The sequence below is a fragment of the Rhineura floridana genome, chromosome 10 (genome assembly GCF_030035675.1).
Source record: "Rhineura floridana isolate rRhiFlo1 chromosome 10, rRhiFlo1.hap2, whole genome shotgun sequence".
NCBI lineage: Eukaryota > Metazoa > Chordata > Lepidosauria > Squamata > Rhineuridae > Rhineura > Rhineura floridana.
In genome coordinates this window covers 58,453,148-58,472,373 of record NC_084489.1, presented here as the reverse complement: position 1 = coordinate 58,472,373, position 19,226 = coordinate 58,453,148, and the positions used below count along the sequence as shown (strand labels likewise).

At 41.2% G+C, this 19,226-nt stretch overlaps 1 protein-coding gene across 1 annotated transcript in view; it reads left to right on the top strand.

The window, feature by feature from the left end:
• Positions 1-19,226, top strand: part of CUBN (cubilin) — a 221,950-nt gene that overhangs the window by 184,479 nt on the left and 18,245 nt on the right. Inside the window, exons 55-59 of the mRNA XM_061585684.1 lie at positions 1,687-1,846; positions 4,454-4,603; positions 7,603-7,800; positions 11,872-12,001; positions 13,728-13,945. Coding sequence (XP_061441668.1) covers positions 1,687-1,846; positions 4,454-4,603; positions 7,603-7,800; positions 11,872-12,001; positions 13,728-13,945 — 856 coding nt within the window. The remainder of the gene's footprint in view (positions 1-1,686; positions 1,847-4,453; positions 4,604-7,602; positions 7,801-11,871; positions 12,002-13,727; positions 13,946-19,226) is intronic.

Below are 19,226 nucleotides of genomic sequence, written 5' to 3'. Positions count from 1 at the left end.
TAGGTCATCACCAGCACTTTGAATTGTGTTCGGAAACAGACTGGTAACCAGTGGAGCTTTTTTAACAGGGGAGTTGTATGGTCCCTGTAACCCGCCCCAGTTAACATTCTGGCTGCAGCACGTTGTACCAACTGAAGTTTCCAAACAGTCTTCAGAGGCAGCCCCACTTAGAGCGCATTACAGTAATCTAAGTGGGATGTAACTAAGGCATGTGTCACCGTGGCCAAATCAGACGGCTCAAGGAACGGGTGCAGTTGGTGCACTAATCTTAACTGTACAAAAGCACTCCTATCCACCGCCGAAACCTGGGATTCCAGGTTTAATGCTGAGTCCAGGAGCACACCCAAACTGCGAACCTGTGTCTTCAGGGGGAGTGTAACCCCATCCAGCATTGGCTGTATCCCTATTCCCTGATTCGCCCTACGACTGACCAGGAGTACCTCTGTCTTGTCTGGATTAAGCTTCAATTTGTTCACCCTCATCCAGTCCACCACTGACACCAGGCACTGGTTTAAAACCAAGACAGCTTCCTTGGAATTAGGTGGAAAGGAAAAATAAAGTTGGGTGTCAGCATAATAATGGCACCAAACCCAAAACCCCCGGACAACCTCTCCCAGCGGTTTCATGTAGATGTTAAATAGCATAGGGGACAAAACTGAACCCTGAGGGACCCCGCAGGCCAACGGCCAAGGGGTTGAACAGGAATCCCCCAGCACCACCTTCTGGGTTTGTCCCTCCAGGAAGGAACGGAGCCACTGCAAGACAGTGCCCCCAAGTCCCATCCCCGCAAGGCAACCCAGAAGAATACCATGGTCGATGGTATCGAAACCCGCTGAGAGGTCCAGCAAAACCAACTGCCTCCCTATTCCGTATCTCCTCCTGCCCTCTATAACCCTAATGGCAGCCCCCTGAATCCCCCTCCCTCCCCTCTTGTGATAAAAACACATCCTACCGCATTTAAAGGTGAACTTACCTAATTTGCACTTTCCAAAACAGTATGTGAACTGAAACACAGCTATCCTTTAAAATTCCCACTTCTCCAAGTTTTGCAATTCATTCCTCTAGCTAAGGAATGTATAACAAAAATGTATATACTAGGGGAAAGTATGCATTCTAAATGAATGTATCAGTGAAAATAACATACAAAATGCATTATATTAGGAAAACAATTGCTTGCAAAAATGTGTTTATTAGGGAAAAATTACATACAAAAATGTGTATATTAGTAGAAATTGTCACTAAATGGCTGATAAATTTTCATTAGGAGGGTTTTCTAAAAAAATCACAAATTACTGAGGAAATGTGGACAACTGAATTTAAGACTGGAAAAATGAGAAACTGGAGGACCAAAACTGACAGATTCATCCATCCCTAATATGAGCCTAGAGGTGCCAGTTGTAAAAGTTTGCCCCAAATAGTTATTCCTCACCATGCACGTGTTTAAACCCAGGACTGTGATCAGGGTTTGGCTCGTTACAACTGAGTTGTCCATGGATGCATTTATTACACCCATTGTCTTTCTGCATGAGGCTAATATCCTGTTGTTTTGGTAGCTGTTAGATAGAACCAGTTTTGATGGGTGAAACCAGTATTATCATAAACAAGTCATGTTTGAGGCTGCTGTAAAATGAAAATCAACATGTGGCCTTATTTAGATGTTCAAAAAATAGTAACACTTTCCCCCAGGTGTTGAGAGGAAATGATAATGAACAGGAAGACATGGTATTAGCTGTTGGGTGTGGAAATTCAGCTCCTGGATCTATTGTTGCTCCAGGAAATGTGGTGACAACAGTGTTTCAGTCGCAGGACATCCCAGGACATGGCTTTTCTGCATCTTTTAAAAGCAGTAAGTAATTCTGAATCCAAGGATTGCTATGATCATATATGTTGGAGGTGTAGTTTAAAGTTCATAGAATGCTTGCATACCTGGATTAGAAACCACTTAGGATGAAGGCATCTGTATTGTGAGTACTGTCCCCTGGGATTCAAAGAACTCAAAGATGAAATTGCTGATCTGCTAACTAAAATATGTAACTTGTCCCTTGGGTCCTCCTCCGTGCCTGAGGACTGGAAAGTGGCAAATGTAACGCCAATATTCAAAAAGGGATCCAGAGGGGATCCCGGAAATTACAGGCCAGTTAGCTTAACTTCTGTCCCTGGAAAACTGGTAGAAAGTATTATTAAAGCTAGATTAACTAAGCACATAGAAGAACAAGCCTTGCTGAAGCAGAGCCAGCATGGCTTCTGCAAGGGAAAGTCCTGTCTCAGTAACCTATTAGAATTCTTTGAGAGTGTCAACAAGCATATAGATAGAGGGGATCCAGTGGACATAGTGTACTTAGACTTTCAAAAAGCGTTTGACAAGGTACCTCACCAAAGGCTTCTGAGGAAGCTTAGCAGTCATGGAATAAGAGGAGAGGTCCTCTTGTGGATAAGGAATTGGTTAAGAAGCAGAAAGCAGAGAGTAGGAATCAACAGACAGTTCTCCCAATGGAGGGCTGTAGAAAGTGGAGTCCCTCAAGGATCGGTATTGGGACCTGTACTTTTCAACTTGTTCATTAATGACCTAGAATTAGGAGTGAGCAGTGAAGTGGCCAAGTTTGCTGACGACACTAAATTGTTCAGGGTTGTTAAAACAAAAAGGGATTGCGAAGAGCTCCAAAAAGACCTCTCCAAACTGAGTGAATGGGCGGAAAAATGGCAAATGCAATTCAATATAAACAAGTGTAAAATTATGCATATTGGAGCAAAAAATCTGAATTTCACATATACGCTCATGGGGTCTGAACTGGTGGTGACCGACCAGGAGAGAGACCTCGGGGTTGTAGTGGACAGCACGATGAAAATGTCGACCCAGTGTGCGGCAGCTGTGAAAAAGGCAAATTCCATGCTAGCAATAATTAGGAAAGGTATTGAAAATAAAACAGCCGACATCATAATGCTGTTGTATAAATCTATGGTGCGGCCGCATTTGGAATACTGTGTACAGTTCTGGTCGCCTCATCTCAAAAAGGATATTATACAGTTGGAAAAGGTTCAGAAGAGGGCAACCAGAATGATCAAGGGGATGGAGCAACTCCCTTACGAGGAAAGGTTGCAGCATTTGGGGCTTTTTAGTTTAGAGAAAAGGCGGGTCAGAGGAGACATGATAGAAGTGTATAAAATTATGCATGGCATTGAGAAAGTGGATAGAGAAAAGTTCTTCTCCCTCTCTCATAATACTAGAACTCGTGGACATTCAAAGAAGCTGAATGTTGGAAGATTCAGGACAGACAAAAGGAAGTACTTCTTTACTCAGCGCATAGTTAAACTATGGAATTTGCTCCCACAAGATGCAGTAATGGCCAGCTTGGATGGCTTTAAAAGAAGATTAGACAAATTCATGTAGGACAGGGCTATCAATGGCTACTAGCCATTATGGCTGTGCTCTGCCAGCCTAGTCAGAGGCAGCATGCTTCTGAAAACCAGTTGCCGGAAGCCTCAGGAGGGGAGAGTGTTCTTGCACTCGGGTCCTGCTTGCGGGCTTCCCCCAGGCCCCTGGTTGGCCACTGTGAGAACAGGATGCTGGACTAGATGGGCCACTGGCCTGATCCAGCAGGCTCTTCTTGTGTTCTTATGTTCTTATGTTCTTATGTTCTTTAACAGGTTTAATTTAACCTGTGTCATCACAGCACCAACACATCCACAGAGGAAAGGAGTAAAGAACCTCCCTTTCTTTGCAGGAGCTCCATTGTGAAAGTGAACCGGGATGTGAATTGGGCCTTGATAGACCTGATGCACTGACGCAAGTTGGTGACACAACAGGCCCATATCCCAGGGCATGGGTGGGAGTGAGATTTAAGTTCAGCTGTAGCAATGCCACATCAGATTGCAAGTGAAGGCTTGCAGGAGTGAGTGCTCTTCTGTAGCAAATATTATTTCTAAATAGAAAATGAAATGTCTCCAGGAGTTCTGGTTTTGCATTCTTTCTCCCATGCTAGTTGTCCATTTGCAGGGATTATCTTTCTTTATATAAAGGAGTATGCAGCCATGTGAGGCACCACCTGAGGTATACAGTGGTATAGGCTACACATCTCAGTGAGAACTCGGGCCTTAGATGTATTAGCATGAGAAATATTAGACAAACATAATGGTTCTTTTTTGTTTTAATACTGGCAGTGTTCATTAATAGATCAACTTAAACATCATTTGGATGGATTGATAGGAGAAATAATAAACAGACATATTCAATTCTGTGCCTGATTTTAATATCTTCTCTAAGGGGGGAGGGAAAGCTGCATCGGGACACTTTATTGATTGCAAAAAAATGGAAAGTATTTTTGCATATCACCACAATTCCATCCTTATACCCAGAAATCATGTTGTAGCCTTGTGGAGATAACTGGTTTTGTTTCTATTTTTAAACTTTTTCAGCAGAAGCTAACTGCATTTCTCTGTTCCTGTTTACATGCAGGGTGTGGAGCAAATTTTACTGCCCAATCAGGTCGTATTGTCTCTCCTAACTTTCCCCACCCATATGACAACTACTTGAATTGCAATTACATCATAGATGTGGGACCCCAATCCGTTGTCATTCTGAATTTTGACACATTTGATTTGCAATGTAAGTGACCAAATTTTTTAATCCTTCACCTCAATATTTACAAAAGTGTGAAAACATTCTCTCTGATGGTATTGTTTAATACAAGGGTTCCCAAGCTCCCCCCCCATGGACCACTTGACAATTGCTGAGGGTCTTGGTGGACCACTTCATGATTTTTCTGCCTGTTGTAGTAATTGCAATGTGCTGTGCTAGATCCAGTATGGTTTTTAATTGTATTTTATTGCTTCTTTTATTTCTTATGTATTGTACTTTATTGAACTACAATTTGAATTCCATAGAATTCAAATTACAATGCAATAAAATACAATATAAGAAATAAAAGAAGCAATAAAAATACAATTAAAATCAATATGGACATTTAATGCGATGGATGTGTCATCTCCCATCTTCAATCACAGATCCACACATACACCACAGACCATCTGAATGAAGTTTGTGGACCACTGGTGGTGTGCAGACCACAGTTTGGGAAACCTGGGTTTATTATATTTACAGCTCAGTCAGAAGAGTCTAAAGGCATGTCCATATCTGGTATCAGCTGCTGGAATCTTGGGCACTTGCCATGGGCCCAGCCCCTCAGCAGGGCCCACAGGTGCTGATGCCTGTTTTGGGCCCCTCACAATGACTAGGCACATCTAGAGCTGCCACATTAATGTATCACAGTGCCTCCCCCCCCAACAGAGTGTTGATCTAGAGCATTGTGGGAAATAAAAACTGAGGCAGAACTCTAGATGAAGAGAATTTCAGAAGAATCCATAAACATTTGGCAACATTTCAGTAGCAGCTAGCTAGGGCTAAAAAGTGTTGCAGGAACGGCAAAGAAGTCACTTAGAAGATTAGTGTTTCTGTTTACCCTTTATGAGGCCTCCAGACCAGCTATCTCTAAACAAACAGTTTTGTCCTTTATCTGTGTTTTCAAGGATTAAATAGTTTAGTAGTATTATAGTTCAAGAGTTTCTTAGACTTGCTCTAACCAGGAAGATATTTTCAGAGAACACATTGCATCTCAAATACTCACTTGAAATCAAGCACATAAGGGGTAGGAGAGATGGTTCACTTATCTTGGCATGTGTCTATATGTTGGAAGTCAGAAACAACTGTGCCATTGTGTTGGCTGTGCCACCCCAAATTATTATTTGTTGGCTAGCTTCTTGTTTACTCCAGAACAAGAAATAAAACTGCAGTCCTGCAGCATGCAAGAATGTCACCCACCTGTTATAGAATCATCCACATGATTTTTTTTAAAAAAAACCCTCTAAGTGAGCAATTTGAAAAAGATTAGTTTTCTAATGGATTGTGTTGGGGTGGGAGAAGATTTTATATTAAATATATATGTGACTTTTTTGAAGTCATCCTCCAATATTTTGTTCAAAGTTGTCTTTCTTAAATTAAACGAAGGAGAAAATTTATGTTAAAGAACTGTTATAGATATGCCACAGGCACAAACATCAATAGCAAGTCACGATCCCATTGAAATATAGAGGATTTATGTTAGTTGTGACCAGGGCTGTAGTCTCATGCATGGTTATTTGGAAATAAGTTCTGTTGAATGCTGTGAGTCTTAATTCTGAGTGCACATGTGTAGGATCGGACTGTAATCCATTCCATGTCTTGAAATGGGATTTTGACAGTGGCTATTGCTGGACTGTTGCTTGCAGCCTTAGGCAGTAGTGTAGTGGCAGGGTCCCTTCATGATAGTCATGCCACACCCCTTCACAACCCCATCCCCTTTTCCACTTCCCCTCTTCTCCTTTGCTCTCCCTGTCATCTCGCAAGTTCACAATCTGCTGCAACAGAGCTCCCTAGGAGCCAGTCTTCTCAGTGGCTGGCTTACCCCTTTTCACTCTGATTGGCTCCAATCAGCACCACAAGGATAAGGACTCTTCTCAGTGACTAGCACCATCCTTTTTCATGCTGCTTGGCTCAAACATAGGGACCTGGCTGGGACCCTGCTCCCAAAAAATTAACAGGTCTATAACCGCCTAACGTCCCTCAACGACTATGCCCCTGCCCTTAGGCCTGCAGACCTGATGTTCACACATCATTTAAACAATCCCATATGTAAATAGAAGTCAAACACATAGCCTTATGACCTTTTATATGTAGAATGCATGTGCTTCCAAATTGCATTTCATCTCCACATTTCCTAGATTATCTCTCTGCAAATTAATTTAAAACATATCTTCAAGTTTGGGTTTGTTTAAATGTGGTCAGTGTTGAGGTTTTAATAGATTGCTTTCTCATTGAGCTATCCATTTTTGAAGTGCTAAGATCATTCCTTGCTACATAATTTCCCCCCTCATACTGAGTGGTATTGGATGGGAGTCCTACTCAGAGTAAACCCATTAAAGTTGATAGATATTATTAATCTATATTCATCCATTTTCATGGGTCTACTCTGAGTAGGACTTAGTTGAATGCACCCACTATTTCTGATACTCTCTTTTGCCTGTCAGACTTAAAAGGCACAGAAACCGCTAAGATCCTTTGGCCCATCATACCTTGTTAGCTGTGGCTACCCTATTGAAAGCAACGGCACTTAACTTATTTGTATACCTAATTATTTCCACTGGTTTCAATTATGGCATTTAGGCCTTGCATGGATCAGGACCACTATGTACACTAGATACCATGGAATTCCAAAACTGTAGGGAGACTCCTGCAATAAAATTATACCTAAAAAAAAATGTTGCTTCTTTGGGAAAGCAGGCTGTATCCAAGAGTAGACCCATTCAAAATAATAGACATGCCTAATGTAGGTCTATCAATTTCAGTGGCCCCATCCACTTGTTCCTCTGCCTCCACCCACCATTGACACATGGAGTGTGAACTTGGGGCTGAAAAGGGTTCCTCTCTCCCGCTCTACAGTCTCCAAGTTTGGTTTCTGTGATGGGGTGAAAAGAAGGGGATTGGTTAAAATGTGTGAAGTACGTAGAGGATGGGTGGATAAACAGTTCCTCAAGATGTTGATGAACAATTCTGAATTTGATGCCATGCAGCTCATAATGCTCTAGGAGACTGTGCTTACGATGGATTAAAGGTCTACAGAGGGAACAGGGTTGGTCCATATCCTGTGGAAACATTTTGTGGTAATGAAATTCCTAATCCTGTCAGCATCTTTGGATCTACACTGCTGAATTTCTACACAGACTCTCATGCTGTTGGCATCGGATTTCTGGCCACTTATGTTGTTGTCCGTAAGTAGTCATCTGAATGCAGCATTTTGTTTGTGGGAGCAACATATGTTTCTAGCAAGAGGCAACAAAATGATGCTCTGGAGAAGAGATAACTAGCCCTTGTCCTTGTGGGTTCCTCTGCAAAAACTGCAAAAACCAACCAACCAGCACCCCCCAAACCCCTCCCCCACAGATTTTCAGAACTGCAGCACAGAGGCCAATTTGTAATGGGGCCAAATGGTGATCCATGTTTCCATATGGGCATCTGTATTCTATGCGTGCTTGTTCAGAAGCAAACCCTGCTGAAATCAATGGGAATTACTTCCAGGTTAAATATGTCTAGGATTTAATAGTTAACTGTGCCATATATTACACACAAAATCCCTCCTCCTATTTTCAAGAATAATCTTCATAAAACACTCAGGATTGTCCCAATGCCAAATAAACAGTTCAAGGCCACTTCCCATTTCGCATATCCCACTGGCACAGAAGCAAAATGACCCTGAATGCAAAGCTATGTTTTTAACATTTGGCATGACCCAAGAAACAATGCCAGAATGGGATGCTTGCAAGCAGCTTCAGAACAGTTTCTCCTTTACTTCCACTTTACCACTGAAATGGTAGAACCAGGAATGGAGAAATCTCGGCATACGCATCCAGTTTTTGCTATTCTTCCATGAATTTCTGTAGTCCATTTTTAAGGGAGTTCTTGCAATGTTTGATCATCACCACATCTCCGGAGAATAAATTATTGGCATCTGTTATGCCTCCTATACATTATCATTACTTTTTGCCCTTTTAATACCTTGCTGTATGTTAATCTCATTCAGTTATTTTACGGAAGCCGCTATGTACACTTTCATTCTATTACATATGAACTTATTTTGCAAAGTACAATATTTTAAAAGAGAAACTGTCAGATGATTATTGACAGCCCACAAACTACTCAGTAGAGCTGAGCTAAAATACCCCCTTCCCATTTTGATACCTGATTTGCAGGTAGTGAAATGAGGGGGGGGAGTTCAGAGGTGGGGTGCTAAACTTACCCCCTGGCTGCATTGTCTGTTCTTCCACTCCAGTAATCCCCCTATAAATGACACTGTCTATAACTTGAGGTGTGAGAACATAGGAACTGGCAGTGGCTCTCAGGTGTTTCAGACACGGATCTCTAACTGGCCTACCTGGAGAATCTGGAACCTTCCATGTGCAAACCAGATAATCTACCACTAAAGAGTGTGTCTTCCCTTGAAACATAAGCCAGATAAGTTCTGTTACAATGGCAGTACGAAGGATGATAAGGGCAAATGGGTATCCTGAAGTCTGGTTCCAGGGAGACTGATCTATGAACAAGTGGAGAATAAACAGAGGGAAGACATGGCCATAGTAAGGAAGCTAGAAGATCTGGGTTAGAAGAAAAATGCAAGGAGTACCTGCGGCAGGAAGAAGACAAGAAGCTGGTGTTCAGTGTACAGGTCAAAGGCCACAGCTGAGTCTGCTGTAGAAATTATGTAGAAAAAATACTTGAACAGAGAGAGCTTCTGTGGGCAGCCGTATTTATATGGGATTGGACTGATGAAAGAGTCTAGTCCAATAATGAATATTCCAGGCAGGGAAGAAAGGAAACTCTCTGCAGGAAGTGCAACAGCAGGGATCATTCAGTTTGCAACTTAAGAATTAATTCTGTTATTAGTAAGTCAACCAACCAACCAAGAAGGGGTGGTGGTAGAAGTGTTGCTTAGCAACCAGAGCGGCATAGCCTTTAGCCATGTGTGTTAGTAGTGTGTGTTCTAATTGGCTGTGTAGTACTGAGGGAGGCCCCCCTCCCGTATGTTTGCTTCTATGTCTCCCTGGCCCTGCTCTGTACAAGGCCTGAACTAAGAAAGACTAAACCTCCCTATTTATTTCTCCTCAAATTATACACTGTTTTTGTTCTGTTTGCCCAGTGAAGTGCTATCTGAATCTTTTATCTCTGGACTCTGTGTTGTTTTTGTACACACTCATCCTTTGCACTTGAGGGTGACTTCTCAGTCAAAACAGACAGTCAGGCCTCAGCTACCTCATGATATTGGTAAACCTTTAAGAGACTTTATCTAAATTTGGGCCAGTAACAGGCATGTGAAGCCCATTTTATGTACCAAGTAAGCACCGTTTCCCTACTCGCCATATCCTTGACAAATGAAGGCATTTCCCTACTTGCCATATCCTTGACAAATAGCCATTGCCTAAAAGCATGAAATCAAATATCTGTGTTTAAATGAGTCGCCCTGAGAGCCAGTGGGTAGACGGAATAGCACTGAAGGATGACAGTGTTAATTTACTCGTGAAAGAGGCCTTCATTACTCACTCAAGTTGGCTGCTGCCACCTGACCTTTGACTCCTGACATTTGTGAAGTATGACTAGTAGCTTTTTATTGTTTTTTTGGCCCATCCAAAACAGATTCTAGCCATGAACATTCTGTTTCCTTCTAGCATTATCCTTTACAAGAGACAAAAAAGAAAATAGAGAGGCTTTTCTCTCCTTGCTGACTATGAATGCTGTTTTTCTAAAAAAAAAATAGAAAAATCTTCTGAGCGTTTGTCTCTTACTTGTCAACAGTTAAAGGGCAGTGTTCAATAGACCCCTCCCCACCCCCAAATCACTGAAAATGAGGAATGATGAGAGTCTAGGCATTCACTGCTGATTGAAGAATTCACTTTGCAATATTAGTAGTTGCTGGGATGACTAGTCCTTTAGAGCTTGGGCAGCAGTGGGTATTAGGTGATTTGTCAAGAGGGCCCAGAGTGGTTGATTGTCAAGTGAAGACTATAAAACCGAGCACAATGGTGGTTGCAGATGGTTCTGCCGAGAGCTGTGAACCAGAGAACAAAGAGTGAGCCACCTCTCAGACTCCAGTTGCATCCATTATGGAGAATGAATGTACTGTGGCTTCTGCCGCTGCAAATTGTCTAGTAGATCTTAAAGCAGACATTAACTTTTGCCCCTGAAGGAGTCATGCAGCAGTTACAAAGCCACTCAATTATGCCGCTTCTCCAAAATAATAATTGAAATGACAGGCTGATCAAGAAAGTTTAAACAGCTGCATAGGTCTGCTGGCATAAAAATCTCTTCTAAAGACACTTGAAAGTCAGTAGCAAAGATGCGTGCTGAATCTTTGCTAGAAGAGTATTCCACACATGGGACCAGCAAATGCCCATTTTCAAGTTGAAGTCAGGTCAGGTGGGCCTCTGTAACATGGGGAACAACAAACAATGCTCCTCTGAATTATCTCAGTGATTGAGCTGAGATATAAAAGCTCCTCAAGGTATCCTCAACTCAAGATGTTCAGGACTTTCTAAATTAACCCTTTCTATATTAACATTTTGCCACCTACCAATGACATTGTTTAGGCAGGACTCCACGCTGGATACTCTTTTCTGTTATTTCTCTTCTTTTTAATGTAATTTGCATGATTTGTTGTTGTTGTTATCTGCCTCTTTTGTTAGTTTAGCCTTGTAAATAAGCACACAAAAGTTACTAGCTGGCAGAAAATGTTTACTTTTCTGCTGGGGCTAGACAAAGGCCATTTCCCCTCTTGCAGTATTTGCATGGTGGGTGGGAAGGAGGCAGCTTCACCTATGTAGCATTTCTTTCACTTGCCTGCATACAGTTCCTTAGTGCCCATGGCTACCAGGCTAATATTTCAATACAACACTTTTGTTTGTTTGTTAGATTTACATTTTTCCATAAAGCTACCCTTGAGTGGTTCAATTTTTGAACTAGAAAAGCAAGATATAAATATTCTTAAATATTTATATGTATTACGGTCCATTTTGGTTTATCTCCCTCCACACATGGGTGCTAGAGGAGAAACTTCTTTTTGTGTGTGTGCTTAGAATATTCTACTAGAATTTAGACTAAGGTGGTGCCTTCCAGATGTTACTTGACTTCAACTCTGAATGAATACATAAAAGAGATATCTGAACAGGCACCGACAAAATAGACCTGTGTATACTATGTTTGAGTTAAATCCTTGGCCCAAAGCATGCGAGTGGCAAAAATGTTCTTCATTAGTAACAACAATCTTTTTCGCTGTCCACTTGACTCTACTGCAGCTTGTGGTGGTGCATTTAATACCTCCAGAGGCACCGTGAGAAGCCCTACCCATTCATTCACTGAGTATCATCATGATATGAACTGTTCCTACCACATCACCGTTGGAAGCAACAAGATAGTGGCACTCAAGTACGTAAGTCAAGAGCAGTTTTCATGTAATGGTGAAAAAATGATGGTCTCTGATTTAGGTGTTTTTTTTAAAAAAAAACTACAGTGAAAGGAAACAGGAGGATAATTAGTGCATTGCATCTATTTTAGGCAACTTGCAGGCCAATCCAATGCAAGTTTACTTTTAAGTGTGTTCAACTGCACTCGTTGGGATTTCTTTTTTATATGCATAGGATTGCAACCCTAGAGTGCAATTTTATGTACATTTATTTTGAAGTCCAGACTCAGTGGGACTTATTTCTGAATAGCCTTTCATTGGATCAGGATGCTAGTTCTGCAAATGCTTTTTCTTCAGCCCCAGACCCTCTCTCATTTAGAAACAATATACTGCTTAAAGTAAACTCAGAATGGCACAGCACTTACCCTCACATGTGTGGCTAGACCAGGGCAGCCAAGATGGTGCCCTGTGGATAGGGATCAGGCGAAGAAATTCATTTTGGTTTGCATTTTTAATGTGAACCAACCTAACTTGCACTTCCCAGACCAATATGCAAATCAAAACACAGCTAACCCTTGAAACGTGCTCTTCTCCAAATTTTTGCACTGCAAATTGCCAACCCAAGCAATGCATGCGAAACGCAAATATTAAGAGAAAGTATTCACAAGATGTGCATATAAGTGAAAGTAACATGAAATGTTAGAGGAAATAGCATTCAAGAAATGCATATATTAGGCAAAATTGTGCCCAAAATGTACATGAAAATGCATACAAAATTTTAATGTATTCACAAACTAATGCAGAGATGGAAGGAACTAAACTTAAAATTGGAAAAGTGAAGAACTGAGAGCAATCCAAGTAGACCATTTCTTCCTTCTGTAGCTGTGGACTACAACTTCCAACATCCCTTCCAGTAATATAGAACACTGTTCTTATTGGAATTAAACAGGCACTTACAATTCTGATATTTCATCACCTGCTGAAAATATTTTTATTTTGCCAAACATCTTTAGAGAATTAATTTGATTCAGTGTTGGCCATTTGTACTATATTTTATGATTCTGTAATTTTATGATGCTTAAATGATTTTATTGTACACTGACTTGATATTTTTGTATGAGTTTGCAGTTTATAAATATTCTTATAAATAAATAAACTGCCTGACTGTCAGCCATGCTGGCTGGGGCTGATGGAAGGACACTACATTGGCTATCCCTGACCAAGATTGATACCTACTACTATAAGGAATGGAGAAGAAATTTGGTCAGGTTTCAGTTAAAGTCAAATTTATCAAATTCAGATTTTCCTCAACAATATAAAACGAAAACACAGCCATCCTTTGAAATTCACACTTATCTGAATTTTATGATGCAGTCCCACTCTCCAGCCAAGCAATGTTTACAAAAATGCATGTACTGGGGGGAAGTGGGTATAAAAATGAATATGTTCATGAAAATAGCATACAAAAATTCATTATATTAGGAGAAATTGCTTGCAAAAATGTATGCATTAGTCCAAACTGCACACAAAAAAGGGGTTTATTGGGAGAAATTCTAATAAATTCTAAATGCTGAAGCATTTTCATGAGGATGTAGAACTGAATTTAAGATTGGCAAAATGAGAAATTGAGAGAACTGAAACTGACAGATCCTTCAGATACTATTATTTACTGTTATTTTTTAAAAAACTGCATGTTAAGGAAAGCAGAACTGAAATGAGCCCACATACTAGTAAAAATGCCTTTGACAGATTCAACAGCTTCCATCTCGAAGCCTCTTCATCTTGCCACAAAGATTCTGTTGTTGTGTATGATGGTCCGAACATCTCTTCTCCACTGCTTGGCACATTCTGTGGTGCAGCCCTTCCTCCCTCTATCAAGAGCTCCACAAACAACTTGCTCGTCGTGTTTAGGACTGATTCCTCTGGAGCAGCCAATGGATGGAAAGCATCTTTCAGAGCGACAATAGGTAAAAAGGGTACTGTATACCAAGGGAATGCTCCCCAAACCTTAAATGCAAGTTGTTATGAAACAGCATGAGTTATAGGAAATATTTGCAACATTTTCTGTGCTTTGGATATTTCATTTGTGAAAACTTAGGCTACATATCAAAGACTGTTTAGCACCTTGGTAAACTTGAATCCTTTTGTATTCACAGTGAGGCTAAAGCATAAAGGTTTAAAATTTAGTCACTCTGCCTTGACCTGCCTGCATATGCAGCAGAATGAGGTGAGATCAGAGAATAAGGTGGTAGAGTCCTGCGCTCTTGAGGTGACCTCTACCACATCAGATGGGGGGAAGGCACCAGAATCTTGTTTATAAATCTTCCTGTCAAAGGAAACACACACACACACACACACACACACACAGAGACATGGGTGGACCGGGCCAGAACATTTATCCTTGATGTGTGAGTTTCTTTAACTTGGAGGGAAGTTTTTGTTGCATGGAGGAGCACTCAGAGGTGGCACCTTGACTTTTAGCCAAAACAGAAGTGATACAGCCCACTTTAGCAACTCAGTATTTTGCTGCCTCTTTTAAGCCTCACATAGAGACCATGAGAGAAAGCAAATACTTTTAAAAATGTTATTGCTGGGTCTTAAATTACTCTGAACATTAGTGATGTAGACTTTATTTCTGCCTTCCTATAATATTTGAATAGATCAGTGACAAGCTATAAAACCGCAAGTCATACTCTTCATCATGCTCTTATTTTGTAAACTCAGTGTGGGTTGGGGGTGGAGGCGAGTAACTCTCTTAAGAGTTTGTAGACAGTGCACTTTGACATTAAAAAGCATTTGCAGTGTTGCAGAAACATATTCTAACACTGAGTCATTGCAAACACACACACCCTACCCCCCACACCTATTAGCTGCTTTTCATTTGTTATAATTTAAAAGAAACAGGGATAAGAATATATCGGAGCAGTATGTGTGTCCATATTCCCACATACCTCCACCATAGTCACTGCCAATATACTCCTTTGCAGTTTGGTAAGATTTGCTGTTGTAAAATATGGCCCATCTACTGTCTTGTGAAGTGAGATAATGTTTTCTCCTCCCTTGCTAGTTATTAGATGCCTGTCTTAAAAGATTCTCCTCTTTCTTTTGTCTGGACTTCGCAGGCTTGTATTGCTGTGCAAACTCCTCTCTCTCTCTCTCTCTCTCTCTCTCTCACACACACACACACACATACACACACACACCTTTTCCAGACCTTTGAACAGGAAGTGGGGGGGAAAGAAATATTCTTCAACATTCATGGGAGGGGGCAGAAGTTCTCTGAGATTCAGGTAGGCGTAACTGCATTGCTTGCTACCTGTTTTACAAGGTGCACTGAGGGCTGGCATCTTTCTTCCCCCCTTCTCTTTGTATGATTTCAAATGAAGCAGCAGCTCAATAATTTGAAGGAAGCAATGTGCTCTAAATGTATGGTGTGTATGCAGACTTTTCTTTATAAATTAGAATAAAGAACTCTCCTTAAATCTAGATCACCCACCACCAACCTGATGCTCTGCAGACTTTTCAGATTCCAGCGCCCATCAGCCCCACCCAGTACCCAGTAGGACTGTGCTGGCTGGGGCTGATGGGTATTGTAGTCCAAAGCATCAGCAGGACAACAGGATGATGCCAAAGGCTGATCTAAGCTGTGGGAAATCAATATTTAAAGGAACTTCATCTCCTCCAATAGAAGGGAAATCCCATGAGGTTTTGTGTTGAACCAGCATCTGCATGTCAAATTTGGAACACAGTTAATGTACAACAAGTATACATCACTGTGTGACTGTATTAGTGAATTGAGACTGGATAGTGTAATTACGGTGTTCTGCTTCATATGACAGCAGAACACTGTAGCCCTAATTAAATCTTGAAAGGAGGTAAAAAGAAATTGTAAACTCATTTGGAATAATCTAGACATTCCTTATTTCTTTCCTTCAAAAATCTGCCTACTTTCATCAATGGTTACTTCGGATTTTTGCACAGATGTCATCCAAAATTAAGGTTATCGCTGCTTCATCTTTTGTGGATTTTACTGTGAGATGAGCACTTTGTTGCCTTAAAAAGAAGCTATAGGAGTTAATTACCAAAATTTGAGAAGAAGGAAAAAACACCCTTTAATAAAAGTGTCTTCTTCTTTGCCTTAGAGGTGTACCATCAGTTGCTCATTAAGCTTGTTCCACTGAGAAGACTATTATGGAAAAACAAATCAAAGCTTTTCAGTGTTATATTTTTAGAAATAAGCTACTTAGGGCACTTCCAGATTATAGAATCAACACAAAGGTCTCTATTTTGTGGACGGGATAAAATAACATAGCAGCAAATTTATGTCTTGTAATTAGAGTGGATTTGGTAGTCTTGCATGACAAACCCACTTCCCCTCTCCCCCCCACAAAAAACCTAGATTTTTTTGTAGTAAAGAAAGTAACAGGAAAAGGCACTGGAGTGCATGGGATAATAATTGCTTGACCTGACATCATATAGCCTCCCCACAAACAAATCAGAATATATGCTTAATGAACAGCTGATGTTGTATAATCTCTCTGTACAGTTTGTGCAAACAAACCAGGATGAATCTGGAAGCAACCTTAGTGTTTGATTCTATTAAATTCTGTAATCCCATTTTGGACCAACATTTGGTGCCATGGTGTAGAATTTGTTAGAGAGTATAAGGCTGCAAATTGGTAAACATTCTGTAATTCAGGTTGACCTGGAGTTTGTGGTGTTCTTACTGAGAATAATTCCATATTGTCCTGAATCTGAAAGACTTTGACAAGATTTCTGTAATCTAACATTGACTCCAGATTGGAATATTTCAAATATTAAATGAATGGATAGGCCAGGACCAGCTTCTCCAGAACTTCAAAATTCTATGCAATAAGGTTCTACGCAATTACATGGTTATAATCTAAAGAAGAAATCCTGTATGCACTTTCATGAAAATAAGTCCATTGAGAATGGGGAACTTTCTTCTAGGTAAAACATACATAGAATCAGGCTATCCATGTCTAAAATTCTGTCTGAATTCTGTCTAATGTAGAACTGTAGACTGGGGAGCTAAGGGAACACAAGTGGAAGGGGTGCATACAGGCTGAATTTTGCTAGTCAGCCAGGTCTCTAGCTGGAGGTCTCGGTTAACCGGGCCACCCAGGATTCCAAATTATCTGATTCTAGTTTATCCATCTCTGTTTTTGGGAGGTTTGGAGGTTGGGTTGTTGTTATTTGCATTTTGGGTTTCATTTTGGTATTTCTAACCTCTTTTTTAATGCTGTGGTGACAAGGGGGAAAGAAAATGTAACAATGTATTGATAGCTATTGATAAGTGATATTTTACACATGATGCAATGTGTTTGCTTATTTCCATACCAGATATCTGTTTATAATTAAGTGCAAGTGTTTTCACTTATTGCGAGTGGGGCTGAATGGACGGAATATCATTCATGCTTTGAAGGGGGAGAAAACCTCTGCTTTAAATGTGGCTTGTCATATTTCATCTCGTCCTGATTGCTGGTGCCATTCCAACCAGTGTTATGTCTGCTATTTTATTAATTTAGTTTTTATTTTTTTAAAAAAACCAGTTACCTACTTTGAGCCAGCAACATTGTTGCCGTAATCCTGCTGTTGCAGCATACATGTGCTATATTTAAGCCAGCATTGCAGTGCTCAATATTTGGCTCCAAGGCTCCTTCCATCAATTCCAAGCATGTCAGCAGTGAGAGATTGATGCAAGCGAGGCAAATTTTGCAATGGATTCCATTAGCAGAAACATTATGTACAGAAGATAGGAGATAATATTATTGCTCCAGTTGGCACACTTTGGGGCTCAGAAGGAGCTTTATGCTCTCTTTCAATTACCACATTTTATAAAAATCCAAAATCCACAGTAAGACCTTTATCAATCCAAAACAAATGTGAGGGACTTGGGGCCCTCCACATGTTGCTGGATTACAACTTCCATCTTCCCTGACCATTGGCCATGCTGACTGGAACTGATAGGAGTTAGAGTCCAACAAATTTGGAGGAGGCATGAAATGTCATGAAATGGTAAGCCAGCTTTCACATTCTCCAGAACTGCTCATGGGGCAAAATACTAATTAGAATGCAGCAATAAAATATTTATACATATAATATTTTTGTAAGCTATCATACAGCATGATGGCAGCATTCCATGGAGACAAGGGGGGAGGCGCCAGGTGTGAGGCAATTTTGGCAAAGGTGGCAAAGCAAGCAGGGACAGTGGGTAGACAAGTGAGCATGGCAAATAGCTGAGTAAGTGGGCAGGCGGCTGAGCAAGCAAGGTGGGAGAGCAAGGTGGCCTGGGTGAGCCATGGAGGAACACTTAGGACAGCCTGGGGTGGCTCCTCACAAACTGTTCTGATGTTGCTGTCACCCAACCTCACTGACAGCCTCTACAGTGGAAGGCAAGGAGGAGGAAAGTGGGAGGAGATCAGGACATCCATTCCCCACTGTTCCTGTGTTGCTCGCCTCCCTCCTCTTTGCAGGAGAATGTCTAAAGGGGAGGAGAGGAGGAAGCTTAGCGACCCATTTGGGGGTGAGGGGAACCTGTTTGGGAGTCCCTCTGTGTGTGTGTGTGTGTGTGTGTGTGTGTGTGTGCGCGTGTGTATGTTTGGGAGTCTCGGGGGGTGGGAGTCCTGGGGGGTGGGAGCTGTGTGTGTGAGAGAGAGAGAAAATGAGAGAGAGTTTGGGAGTCCCCGTGGGGTGGGGGTTGGTGCAAAAAGCACACAGGGGCAAAGCCCTTAGTATGTCCATCAGTTCCATGCAGAGCTTGGAAAAGTTACTTTTTTAAACTACAACTCCCATCAGCCCCAGCCAGCATGGCCACTGGATTGGGCTGATGGGAGTTGTAGTTCAAAAAAGTAACTTTTCCAAGCTCTGGTTCCATGGCTGGATACTCAAGAAAAATCTGGATGTGTAAGGCCAGGCATCAAGAGCAAAGGGTGGCAACTTCTTCAGTCCCTATTTGCAAGTCTGATTTACTATGCAGAGTCTGACTGCTGAAGTCCCTTGTGTTCTGTTTTTGTTGTATTCCTGTTTCTGTTCTGTTTACACTGGAATAATATATTGCTATATTTATCTCTAGTAAAAAAAGAGAAAAAAACCTGGGTGTGGGATGGAGTTTTCCTGGCTTCAGTTCAAAGACCTGCACAATTTTGTACATTGTGGCTTAGCTATTATAGCCTTGCAGAACTCCAATGCCTCCAGTACATTCCTGCAAATACAATACCAAGGTCT